Raw genomic sequence first — 14,139 nt, 5'->3', positions numbered from 1 at the left:
AGGAAAGAAGGAAGGGGGAAAGAAAGAAAGGAAGAAGGAAGGAAGGAAAGGACAGAAAGAAAGATGGAAGGAAGGAAGGACAGACGGAAGGATGGAAAGAAAGAAAAAAATGAAAGAAGGAAAGAAGGAAGAAAGGAGGTAAAGAAGGAAGGATGAAAGAAGCCATGGAAACAGACTCTTACCTCCTCTGAACCATCCTTGGGCTTCATGGGGTTTGCATTGAGCAGCCCTATGACAGTACCCTGTTCAGTCTTCCAGAGCTCTTTGTGAACTTCTCCAAACAAGAACAATGACACACACCGTGTCAGGTCACGAAGATCATTCAGTCGCCAGATACTAAAAGTTTTCCCCTGGAACAAATATTTATTCTTATTTTTAATAAATTTTGCACAATGGGCTATACTGTCTCCATTTATGGTTCAAGTGCTCTACTGTGAAAGCATATATAAATATAAACCACCCTGACTATAAAATCTTAAGAATGTCTGTTCATTATAAATTAAACCTCTCTCTAGGCTTTAGTATTTATTACCTTTCTCATTTTAGAAATGAAGGTGAAGTAAGGCAAGTCAGTAGCAATGCTAGTGAAGTCTCCAATTCTCAGGTCTAAATAGTCAATGGGATAGTATGACCTTTCTAACTATACACACACGCGCACACGCACACACACACACACACGGAGTATTAAAAGGACCAGAGGAGGTTGTGGCACTACCATTTAATAATTTACTGATATAAATTTAAAGGATCTATTATTTACCACTGGTTAATTATATTATTAATATTAATAAAAAGATGTCAGCTCTGTGCTATTCAATCTTTGCCTAGTTTAGAAGAAAAACAAAAGTATCATTTAAAGACAGCTGGTTACGTTTAAATGTAAAATTTCAGAAGCATTACATATCTGAAGAAATGCAACTCAAAATGCTAACCATTTATATAAAAATTTCTACTTTCACAGTTATTACTTAAACAAAAAAATCTGAATATTGAATCAAACTATTTCACACAGGTATCCCAGAACAGGTGTGCTCATAGGTTATGGTGAGTTATTGACTGGATACAAGTGTTATAACTATGTTTCCATGAATTTGTACAAGGTCTTTCTTGGAAGTGTTCAGAAAAATTTCACACCTGTCATTTCAAATTCATTATAGCCACTTGTGACACAATTAAGAACTTAATCAAATGAACCAGATGTGTTCACATTCACCTTGACAGTTAGAGGGCTAGATCAAGACCCACATAACAATCTAAGGTTGACCAAGATCTCAATTAGAGAATGAAATCAGGATTGAGCATGATTAAGCATAGTATTTGAGAGCTCAGTGAGAATTCTGGTCTAACCAAAAGCCAATTCTTTCCTTTTACAAAGAAGGAAATGGACGTTCTCAAAGATTAAAGATCAACCTAAGTTCACATAGCTAGGGAGATTGAGGCTCAGGCCCCAGGTTTTCTGAGTTGCCAGGCCACAAAGTCATCTTCCCGTTACCTCTCAGTCAAGTGCGATTTTAAAACCTGTTAGAACTTTTCTAAGATCCACTGTGCTGCCATAGGATGGCAATTTCAGAACTTCTGAGGTTGACCTCTTCCTTCTAGGCACGCTCTCTGGAGCATCTAGAAACTCCGCTTCTCTCCCACAAGAGGGATGACAGTGTCACAGGGGCCACCACATGTACCCCCAAAACAATGACAAGTGAAATGCAACAATGAAAAGCCCAAGGACTCTGTACAACCAGGTCTTATTATTGCAGGGCATTCTTTACAAATTTAACCTTTAGACAGCAATCCAACTATGGTGAGGCAATCTGCGAACTTACTAGCAGCATTCTCAAGATAAAATACCGACAGGCTTAAGGTAGAGAAATCATGAACATGAGCACCCATGGTCAGCTTGTGATGGAGCAGTTAAGAAATCAGTAGGCTTACACTATTAGAACTCTGTGGAGTAATTTTCTTCAATATAACCCCGAAAGTCACCCAGTCTACTTCTTCTAGCTGCTCACTTGCCATCTTTTCCTTGAGCTGAGATAGTCTGATCAGTTTTCGGCCAACCATTTTCTTGTTCATCTCTGTGGAAGACACTCGGGGCCGCCTGGGTCAAGAAACCAGCAAGGACTAGATTATTATTCTAATTAAGAGATTACCTGGCATTGTAGGAAAAAGAGCACAGATACTTTTCTTAACATTAGTTACAAAAAGGTACTACTATCCTGGTTAAATTGTATATACTTTTATGGGCTTAAAAATAGTCTCCATCACTGTTTCTGATTAAATAAACTATTATTTATTTGTCCACTTCCTTTTTACAGATATTCATATTAAATGAATAAATGAAAATGCATTCTTTAAACATTTCACAATCAAACTGTACTGAATACTATGGCTCATCTTAACACCAAAATTTGCCAAATTCAAGAGATGTTGGTGTTAAGTGGATCTGCTGTACAAACACATTATTTCAAAAAGGCTTAATCCTTGGGAAGGAGGACAAAGCATCTAGTGATGCCGTAAGAACCAAATGTGAGGGCTCTACAGTTACTGACCTGAGCCTCAGGCCTGAGAAGGCTTCCACAGAGACCACTGCCTGAGCCGGTTCCCCTGAACTCCTGGGGGTTCCTGTGCTGTGATCTCTGGCCAACCCACTAGGTTTGTTTCCAGGAGTAGTTCGGAGTGGTTGGGGAGGTATACTTGTCATCTTCGAAGATGTGCTTTTGGGCTCTAGAAAATTAACATAAAAGTTAAGTGAAAGGAAAAAAAATCCCACTGATCCTTACAAAATTTGTTTTTATAGAATTGCTTCTTTTAAAATCAACATATGCAATAACAAAATCTTGAGAACAAAGGACACCCACAAGCCCATTTCTGTACTATCCTCCAAACTTCTGCAGTGTAGCCCGAAAGAACTTCCTGTGGCAATGGAAAGGTTATACACTGATGCTGTCTGATATGGTGGCCACTGAGCACTTAAAATGGAATAGTGTTTCCAAAGAAATGAAGGTCTAATTTTATTTAATCTAATTTAAACTTAAAAAGTCACATGTAACAGGTGGCGGCTATATTACAGTGCTGCTCTCAAATACAGATCCTTTGTGCAATGACACTGACTGAGTATTCCCCATACACAGACTGCTGTGGTAGACTCCACGAGGGAGTAAGAGCCCTCCTTCAGGGATCAATTAGTGATTTGTGTGTAGATCAACTGTGACCTGAAGAAAACCCAATGTTAGCTTCCCTTTCTTTGTTTCTGGTTTCATCTCATCCCATTCTGTTCCATTTCATTTCATTTGTGGTGGTGGTGGGGAAGGGGGTGGGGAACTAGGGGGACCAGGGAATTCTACTGACTTGGTTGCATTAAATATCCCCAATGTAGTTAGTTTTCTTACTTCAGAAGTGTTTGATAATGTTCCTGAAAGTCAGGATATTTTGGATATTTTCCTTAATAAACGTATTTTCTCTGAAATAACACTGTATTGTTTTATCCTCAAAGAGACTTTGGGTCATCATCATAAGCTTCCAGGGTCAGGACAACCCTAGAACTTTAGAACCTCTAGAAAGCCTGCCCATGCCTCACCCCCTCAAAACTTAACTTTGGATACTACTTAATGAAACACCTTATTAATGTCAAAGGTCCTAAAGGGAAGGATGCCATTCATAAATGGATACATGGAATATATAATTTGTTTCAAATGTGAATATGGAGAAGCTGTTATTCTCTGCTATTGTGTCTTATGCCACTGCTATTTAAAAGGGCCTTTTTGAACATGAGTGATCAATAATATGCTGTTTACTCTGAGTAACCAGACCATTTTGTCTTAGATCTTTCAAAGTATTACCATGTGCAAACTGAGGCAGTGCAACAAAATCAATACATGGGGGTCATAGATATTTTTCATTTTAACTGTGTGCTTGCTTACATGTGGGCTGAACCAGAACTATACTTGAGTACACATCTCTACTCTGGGCAAAGAAGTCTTTTCTAAAGAACGGACCATCTGCTTTAATACAATCTGGCTTCAAATAAAACTTAGCCATTTTAAAAGGAATCTGTGCTTGAACTCAGGGGCCCAAAGAGTCAATCTCTGGATTGCCTGAGAACTAAATCCAGTGGTTATACTTACTATAATTCAAGTCAACTGAAGACTATAGAGTTTAAAAAAATTCAATTCACTGTTTTAGTAAATATAGCTACTCTTTATCTAAGGAATTTCTAAGCACTGTGAGATGTAAGGAAAGATCACAAAATACACCACATGGCTCTCATTCCCAACAAATTTAATTTTCTCAATGGGCAGATAAGATAGACCCCTGGCCCTCCCAACCAGAAAGGTATGACAGTGCCCCCTGCACATAGATATGACAGTGTCAAATTGACTTTTAAATAGAGCAAGAGTAGTGAAAAACCAGAGAGGCCTTGACTACTATACCTGCAGGTGAAATCTTTGGTGTTCGAGCCACTCGCTTGGTTTTTGGTCGAGTAGGGACATCGAGCTCTGCAGAGAAGCATGTTGACTCCTGAATTCTCTGAACTTTCTTCTCTTTAAGAGGGGAGCGTGGAGACTTCTCTACTTTATTAAAAGAAAAAGAAATTCACAAAGAAAATTTAGAAAGGGGCTCAAAGTCTATTTTACCAGCAGCTGAAAGCAGAAAAAATGCTATAATTTCTTAACAACAGAATTGCACACTATTCCTAGAATTACAGTTTGATTACCAGATTTGGGCAGAAGGGGAGGACTTGCAGGCTGCTTAAGTGTTGCTATTTTTAGCTGTTCCTGTAAGGATTTCATCTGTTCTTGTAACTTCCTTAATTCATCTAGGGAAGAAAAAATGTATTGATTTAAGATCCACAGCAGAAGAAATATTATACATGATGAAAATGTTGGAATGATTTTTGGTGTCCACTCCCCACCTTAAAACCCTGAGACCCACAATATAGTCACATACTGAGAACTACCATTAACTTTGGTACTTCAAAGAGGTTCTTCAGGGAAATAAACTTCGTATTTTCAGTAATCAAGCCTCTAATATCTAAGCTAGTTACAAACTGGTACTACTGACAAATATCACAGAAGCATATTCCCAGCTAACAAGTTTTTAAGTGTCAGGGAATGATTATTATATCATAAAGTAAATACCATAATTAATGCAATAAATGCGGCTCCTCTATTAGAAGAAATAGACAACCAATGAATTGGATTACAATTTCAAAATATGTGAGACAATGTCACAAATTAGAAAAGGGCACTCCTCAAAGCTTCTGTTCATAAATGGCCTCCTGCCCAAATAGAAGAAGGAGAAGCCTACAGTCCTACCCCTGGCTCTACACGCATATAAACCTCTAAGTGAAGATTTTTCTGTAATAGGCACGAAAGCTGGTGGAGCCATTATGGGAAGGACTAGTTATAGCTGGCTGACACTGGGACAGGGGCCTCTGCAGCCTGAAATGTCTCATCTACTAATTCCCACCCTTTTTTTTGGCCAAGTCATTTATCACCACCCTGACTCAGCAGCTATTTTGATGAAAACTGTTGGCTCCCATCTAGTGTATCCTGAAGAAATTAGAAGAGCAAGTAGTTAGGGCACCTTGCAACTCTTGATTAGTTTTCCCCTGATTGGGAGCAGGAGCGGAAAGGACTCTATTTTTAGGTGATTGCTGTGTGGGAACTTCTTCTTCATCTGTTAAGTCCCCCATATCTCCAAAGAGAGTGGCCAAATTTTCCTTTTGCTCTTCAGTCTCTTCCAGGTCTCCATCAGCAGCCTCCTCTGAGTAAGATTCACCATCACCATCTGCATCAAAGAGCTCATCATATGCGTCGGGTTCGCCATCCCCCTGGGTCAAGGGGTGACCCTCTTCTGGATTACAATCTAAGGCAGACTCATTCTCCTCCAGCAGCGCAGTCAGCAGAGACAAATCATCTTCCTCCCCTGTGCAGAAAGAAGAATGACAGAATGTAAACGCACCTGAGAAAAACCAACAATGACAAGCACAATGAATTAAAACATACACCATTAATAAGGCAATTGAAATGACTCTGCTGATTCACCATTTTGCCTGGTAAAACTCTTGTTCTTGTGTCCATCTTTCATCTCCCCAGGTGCTTAGAGGGCACCGGGCTAAGGAGGAAGAGGTTGGTATCTGCTTAGTGAACCCAGTGCACCATGCACAGGGCTGTGTCCTTTCACCTGTGCTACTTCAGCTGATAAGCACCTGCCTCCATGCCAACTTCCAAGAAACCCAATCCATAATAATGGGAATAATTCAAAAACACACTAAACATACATTTAGGCTCTTTTTAATTATTTGAGGAAAAAAAATTTCAAGTGTAGGGAAAACACAAAGAATTACATAAAATGTACTTATATTTCATCACCCGGAATTAGCCACTGTCATGTTTGCTTGCCTTTACACTGCATGACTTAAGAAAAAAAAAAGTTTATTAAGTTTATTGTGCCAAATCTTAGCCAATTCCTTCCACTGCCTCTATGCCCCACTGCAATTAAGTGTTGTAATTTTGGTATATCTTTCTAGTCTACTTTTCACTTTTTCATTCAACATTGCATGTATAATTAATCTAAATCAAAACATAGAGTTCTAGTTTACTTCTTTCAATGATTAGAGGGCATTCCATAGTAAAACTATCACATTTTATTAACTCATATTTTTAATCCAATCCACTCCATATTTTTAATCCAATCCAATATATGGGCCATTTCCAATTCTTTCCCATCACAAACTGTCCAGCAACCACGAATGTGTCCTGCAATATGTGTGAGTTTCCTGGAAATACCTATCAGAAGTGGAATTGCTGGACTATTGCATACGCACATTTTTCAACCTTCCTAGATACTGCCAAACTGGTCCCAAAGTGGTTATACCCTCACTAGCACTGCATGCAAGTACCATTTCTTCCTACCATCTCACCAATATCTGATATGTCACTTAAAATTTCTTGCTAGTCTGATGGATGATTTTAAAAGGCATCTCACTGTTCTGATTTGCATTTCCGGAATTCTCAGAAGGCAAAGAATTATGTTTATTGGCCCTTTGGATTTCTTCTTTCTTGATTTGTTTATTTTCTGTGCCCCCCCTTTTCCCCCATATTTGGGCATTAGTCCTTAATAAATCTGAGCCATTTTAAAGCAGAGACATTAAGGCCATTTCACACACCCTCTTCACCTCAAAGATAAGGGCTGAAGTACAGAAAGGTCAAAGGCCTGTTCAGGACCATATGGTGAAACAGGTCAGCACAGGAGCCTGACTTAGGATGGAGATCTCTAGGGGTGCTCAGTGGGTTAAAGTTTCTGCCTTCAGCTCAGGTCATGATCCCAGGGTCCTGGAATCGAGCCCCACATCGGGCTCTCTGCTCAGCGGGGAGCCTGCTTCCCTTCCTCTCTGTCCGCCTGCCTCTCTGCCTGCTTGTGATCTCTGTCTGTCAAATAAATAAATAAAATCTTTAAAAAAAAAAAAAAAGGATGGAGATCTCTAGACCAGCAAACCAATATTCTTTCCACTACTCTGCACTCTTAGCAGATGGAAAACAGCCAGTAGCCAAACTCGTGGCCTAGAATCTGATAAAAGGGTCTAAAGCTTAAAGTCAGAGGTTGCATAATGATTCATCTGAATTGCTGAGTCAACACTCCAACTGCAGGGTGCAGCAAGAGAGAAGAGGCAATCTGGCTCCCTGTGTTCTGGGTGAGACAGCCACATTCCCTCAATAGAGCCAAGAGGCCCCCCTCTGTCTGGCTACCAGCTATGGAAGACAGCACACCCCAAGAGGCCTTGGCTCATACCACTGGGAGTCCCAGGTGACAAATGTGGCCAAGTGGCTCCATACCCTACCTTGAACCCATTTTCTTTCATGAGAGCACCAGGTCTAATCCAGTGATACCGCCCACCCTGGTTTAACTCAGTCAGCACAGAAAATCCTGTCTTTTCCATGTTATGTTGACCTAATCTCTGTGTTTCCTCATTCCATTTATACACTGGACCCTCTTCCTTTTAGCTCCTCAAGGACTTAAGCCTATAAGCACCAGCTCTCATCCCCACATCACCCATTATTCCCTGTCTTTTGGAGCATTTCTCTCAGCATACAAATTCATTCTAGTATCTTCCATTGTACCAACTACCTGATATTTTCCTACTTATTTGTTACAATCTTGCTCTCTGCAATAGAATAGAAGCAGGGATTTTGTTCAACCATGTATGCCCAGAACCAGTAAATGCTTTGATTCCATCTGTACTGAACCAGATTATTAACACCATGCTAATCAAATCAATGTTTATTAGATACAATGATTTCTTAGAGAACACATACCATTCACCACTTACTCTCATAACTGTCTCCCAGCAAATAATTATACTTTATATTAAATTAACTGCCCAGAAGGCATTTTGATGATTTTTGGAAACAGGACACTATTATTTTACCAAAGGTACAATCAATGTCACATGTTATTATAGCGTGAGGAATTTCAACATTTGGTTCTACTTTTTTGAAAAGGGCAGGGTATAAAATTAGGACTATAAGAGTTTAACCCAGAGCTAGATAAAACCATTTCAACAGACTTCATTATTAATTGTGAACTCTGAAGTCAAACTGGGCTCCAATCCCTGCTCTGGCAATCTCACCCGTGACAAATTACTAACCATCTGTCTTCCAGTCTAAAAAATACAGTTGCTCAAAGGACTAAGGAAGTTAATATAAGTAGGGAAGAAGTTAATATAAGTAGGGACCTTAGAATAGTGCTTGGCACATTGTAAGTACATGCCAACTATCATTATTATGAAAGACAATCAATGCTGCCAGGAGATAAAAATCCCACCTGATTGAAACAAATAACATTCACTGACTAAAGTGAGATCTTCTCTGAACCACTGAGAAAATACTTGAGGGTGGGGTATACCTATTTTCACTATTTTGCAAGTAAAATAAATAAGTCTGTGGACAAAAGGGTGGTTTTCCATGAAATAAAGAGAACTTACCATCCATGCTGTCAAGAGAAGAGTTGTGATTGAGAGCTTCGAAGGAGAATCAGGTGCCCAGGAAGATGGCAGTAATGTCAAATCTTGGCTAGGCTATGAAATCAACATGGGAAAAGTCACCCTTGATTGTCCCCTCTCACAACTCATAGGCAACAAATCTAGAATCTCACAAATCCTACAGGCTTGAAGCTCAGAATTCATCCAGAGTCTGACCACTTCTCATCTCCACCTACCAACACCATCTCCCTTCACCTTGACTTTCAACTATGGTTTTAGAAACTCAGTTGATGTACCCTTTGTAGGGTACTAGATTACACGGATGGGACGGATTGTGAACAAGTATTATTGATAGTGGTCTAAATATTAGGGCTACGATCCCATTTTATTTACTATGACACATGTGACGGCAACCTTATCCATGGCAATCTAGTGGGTGGTTCTACTCAACTGCAGCCTTAGCCACATCAGGATTTCAATTCAATACTACTCAGCAAAACTCAGTGTTGGCAGAGCTAAAAGAAGGGTAAAATCATATTATTCTGTGCATTGCCCTTCTTTCATTTAATTGACTTTTTAAAAAAAAAGATTTTATTTATTTGAGAGAGAGAGCATGCACAAGGGGAATGGTGGGCAGGAAAGGGAGAAGAAGCAGCAGCCTCCCCGCTGAGCAGGCTCGAAGCAGGCTCCATCCCAGGACTCTGAGATCAATGACCTGACACAAAGGCAGACACTTAAATGACTGAGCGACCCAGGCACCCCCATTAAATTAATTTTAATAACTGCAAGAAAAAAGTACAAATTTTCCAAGCTATTATTTAACTGATGAGCTTTACAGCTAACCTTGGTATGTCTAATATCAAGTATTAATTATGATGCTTTCTTTTTATTCAACAAATATTTCTATGGAAGTACCGTGTGCACCACACTGTGTTGAGAGTCTCCTGGGAAACCTGCTGGACTATAAGCTTCCTGAGGGTTATCCAACTGTTGTATTATCTCTATAACCAACCGCCTTTTCCCCCTCAAAGCTGTGTACTCTACCTCACCCTCACATTCAGGACCACCCAACAACTGCCATCAGGTCTGTCTCCAAAATACTGCTCTATCTTTTGCCTGAACCTACTGCATGGGCTTCTGGTATTGGTCTCTTTGTTATCTCTTCTCCAAAGAGCAGCCACCATAATCTTTTCTTTTCTTAGTAATTTTCTAGGAACGTACATTGGATCGTGGTATTCCCTCAATAAAAAGTCTTTAAAGGGGGGGACTGGGTGGTTCAGTCCCTCAAGCGTCTGGCTTGGCTCAGGTCATGATCTCTGGGTCCTGGGATCCAGCTCCATGGGGGGCTCCTCACTCAGTGGGGAAATCTGCTTTTCCTTCTCCTGCAGGAGCTCTCTCTCTCAAATTAAAACAAAACAAAACAAAAACCCCCCAAGACCTCTTTAGTGACTTTTCTTTGGTTGAACCAAATTTAGAAGTCTATGAGGAAATGGATACTCTGTCCCTTGCCTATTTCTCCTCAGACTAGACTGCCGTCATCTTCCCGAACACAGTGAGCGCTCTCAGGCCTCCGGCTCTTTAGAAACCGCTCCCCTAGCTCCTTCTCATCCCTTCGGCGCCCCCGTAGGCATCGATTTTTCTGAGCCTTCCACACCACCCTACCCGAGCGGCCCCGTTGGCACCCTCTCACACCTCATCCTTTACGCGACTTTACTACAATTTCCACTGCGGGGTGCCTGTTTGTTATGTTACTCTCTTGAGATTCTAAGCTTCGTGCGGGCATAAATAATTCATAAATAATTTATGTCTGGAGGCCGGCAGAGGCACACATTCAAGGACTATTAGCAAATCATGAATTTTTAAAAAAATGAATGTTAAGTCCACACGGCACGCATTTGGCAGGCATTTTAAAAGCCTTCTTCAGGAAAAAGCCAAATCCGGCCCCTTAAGTATAGACGACGGCCCGACGCCTGGCACCTCCCGGGTGCTTCTGAGAGGGGCCCCTACCTTTCGGTCGCTCCTCAGCCGGCGCCCACCCGGCCGCTCGGACACCGCGCTCGCCCAATTCCAGTCTCGCCCGCCTGACCTGCCCGGGCTCCACGCTGCTCGCCCTCGGAGCTCTTCAACCTTCCCACAGACCCGCGTGGCGGCCGCCCTTCCCAGCTGCCGGAGGGCCACCCCCCACACCCAGACTCCGACTTCTCTCACCCTCTTCCGAACCGGTTCGCGTCCTACAGCCGGACCCGCCAAAATTCCAACTTGGCTCCACCCCACCTCTGACGCCAGACGCACGCCGGCTTCAGGCCGCGCTGATTGGCTAACGTCAGCGTTCTTGGCGAGGACAACCGGGATGAGTTAGCGAAATGCCGGCCTTGCGTAGGGCAATCTGATTGGTCCACGTGACGGCGTTCCCTCTTTGTTGGGGGTAAAGGAACTTCCGGTCGGTGAAGACGTGGGTTCCTTTAGATAAACTCAAGTGTTCTGGCGACCCCTAGCGCCGGGAAGTTTAAGTCGTCCTGTAGGGTATTTTTACTGGTGGTGGAAACTGAATTCCTGACACTCTGTGGGACTGTCATCCAATGCTTCTGAGCTTCATTTTCTTTCTGTGAGGTGGAGGGTAACGACTGAGGCCAAGCCTGCACATACACACGTAACCAGGGAGCACATTCCAGACGTTTCTCCTGGCCCCACAAATGTTCTGTGTTGGACTGATCCTAGAGAGGTCTGAATAAACTGGATAATTATTTCACAACCTCTTGTGTTCAACTGAGATGACTAGACTCAAACAAAAATCTGGTTCACTTTTAATTCTAACTTTGGGGAATTAACTTACCCCCTTGGGATTCTGCTTCACCATCTGTAATGTGAGATCTTAAGTCGATGACATTGTTTGATGCTATAGAAATCACTCTTCACAGAGGAATTTGTGGTCCACAGGTTTGGAGAATTTAAATTGGCATTAGACTAACTTGTTAGAGGGCCCTATTTTTCACGGGATACTTTTTAGTAAAATTCAGACTTTTTTAGGTATTTACATTCTAAAAATGGTGTTTGTACATAATTTTGAGAACTGCCATGTCTACGTGCAGGATTATATTTAGCTTCTACATAATTTGAAGGAATTCAAAGCAGAAGAGTTTTTGATGGAGCAAATGACCGCTTTTTAATTAACTTTTTTTTTTTTTTTAAAGAAAAGAGTTTGTTTATTTGAAAGAGAGAGAATGAGAGGGGAGAAGGTCAGAGGGAGAAGCAGACTCCCTGTGGAGCTGGGAGCTGGATGTGGGACTCCATCCCGGGGAATTTCGGGATCATGACCAGAGTCAAAGGCAGTTACTTATCGAACTCAGCCACCCAGGCTCCCCAAAACTTTTTAAATTAAAATTTTAGTAATTAACGTACAGTGCAATACTGGTTTCTGGAATAAAATCAGTGATTCATCACTTCCAACACCCAGTGCTCATTGTAACAAGTGTCCTCGATACCCATCACCCATCTCGCTCATCCCCCAACAACTCCCTCCATCAACCTCATTTATTCTCTGTCCTTAAGAGTCTCTTAGGTTTGTTTCCCTCTCTTTTTTTCTTTTCCCCCTTAGCATATGTTCATCTGTTTTCTTTATTAAATTCCACATATCAATGAGATCATGTAGTATTTGTCTTTCTCTGACTTTCAAATAACAATTTTAAGTCTTTTTTTAATCCTCCTCTCACAGACTCTATTCAGGCCCTGCACCACCTCACTAATTATTTCATGTAAGACTGTATCTCTATCCACTGTGTTTGCTTTCATTTTCAGAAAAACTAAAATCAGCTTTAGGATGATGAAAATAAACAATCTGGATACCATCTACACTGATTTTTTTTTCTGTGTCCTAATGGAATATTAATGTGCCTTATTACCTGAGCTTATTATATTGACCCAGGAATGGGAATAATACCATTTTTGAGAACTGCTAGTGTTGAAAAATTCATAGTAATGGAAGAATTATTGTAATCAAATTAAAGAAAATTAAATGCGTCACTACATCTAATTATATAAGTTCATCATAGACTTATTGGCCATGATGCAGACATTCCTGGACCAATCTGATTTGCTTTCCAATGCTCTTTCTTCAACCCGACTTTCCAGGTCCATTTTCCCCCCAAATCCATGCAAGAAGTAGAAAACAGTACTGATCTAAGCTCTCAAACTTTCCTCCAGTGAGAGATCGAGGCATTATTGTTGGAGTGAGTACAGTGGTGATTTTGAGAAAGAATCAGGAGACTAGATTCAGATGCACTGATGAAAGGGAGGTGGGAAACACAAAAAGTTTAGGGTGTTTTTTGACGCAATGCACTGAAGTAAGGAACACAGGAAAAAGAATAGGTTTAGGGCAGAAGACAGACTTGGTTTCAGCCTTCAGAATGAGGTATGAAAGACATGGATTTAGAGAAGCTTTATCTCCAGATCCGGGATTCAGAAGAGAGGTCTGCAATGCAATGGTGCTGATCTTTTTGGCACGGAGTGATCACAGACCCTTTGAGAACAGAACAAAAATATTTTCCCCCTCAAGAAAAATGTAGCCTCATACAGTCAAGATTTTGTCTACTTTCTGAGGGGATTCACATATTTTCTCAAAGACACTCTTCCAATTAAGAACTTCTCGTGAAGAAGGCCGGAGACGTGGGAGCCGGTGACAGAAGCTGAACAGGAGCGGATGGAGTGGTTAGGAAAGCAGTCCCATGCTTAACCCTAGGCCTGGGCCTGACCTTCACCTGACCTTATGCTGGTCCTCTTCTAGTTGTGTCCCTCCCCACAGTGTGAGGTGTCCCAGGGCTAAGGGATGCACTCATCCAAATCCTGGGCAGCCCCTTGTAGCCAAGCTCTCACCCTGGGATCCTGGGATCCTGGGACTTTTTCTGACCCCACGGTTCTGAATCTGCTTTGAGGCCCAGTAAGGCCCCTTCCCCTGGTTGTCCTTTGAGGGCGGATCCCTCTGTCCAAGGGGTCCCTAGTTGATGGTGGTGGGTTGCGGGCAGAGTGGGACTTAAAGGAAGCTTGATTAGTAGGCACCGGTGTCCCCACACTTGGAGAAAATCTGCCAAGGGCTACACAGAACTGAGTCCAGGTGGAAGGAGAATGAAGGTTGGCAGGGCTGGGGCCATGTTTCTGTGTGAAAC

General features: G+C 41.6%; 1 protein-coding gene across 1 annotated transcript in view; it reads right to left on the bottom strand.

Annotated features, from left to right (window-relative positions):
- Positions 1-11,371, bottom strand: part of MCM10 (minichromosome maintenance 10 replication initiation factor) — a 35,970-nt gene extending 24,599 nt beyond the window's left edge. The window contains 8 exon segments of the mRNA XM_032349428.1: positions 183-350; positions 1,930-2,095; positions 2,547-2,721; positions 4,428-4,568; positions 4,712-4,813; positions 5,584-5,925; positions 8,984-9,076; positions 11,189-11,371. Coding sequence (XP_032205319.1) covers positions 183-350; positions 1,930-2,095; positions 2,547-2,721; positions 4,428-4,568; positions 4,712-4,813; positions 5,584-5,925; positions 8,984-8,990 — 1,101 coding nt within the window. The 5' untranslated portion in view covers positions 8,991-9,076; positions 11,189-11,371.
- Positions 11,372-14,139: the final 2,768 nt, after the last annotated feature.

This window comes from Mustela erminea, chromosome 6, assembly GCF_009829155.1.
Source record: "Mustela erminea isolate mMusErm1 chromosome 6, mMusErm1.Pri, whole genome shotgun sequence".
In the NCBI taxonomy this organism is placed as follows: domain Eukaryota; kingdom Metazoa; phylum Chordata; class Mammalia; order Carnivora; family Mustelidae; genus Mustela; species Mustela erminea.
Note: the sequence above shows the minus strand (reverse complement) of the source record. Positions and strands in the feature narration are given on the sequence as shown.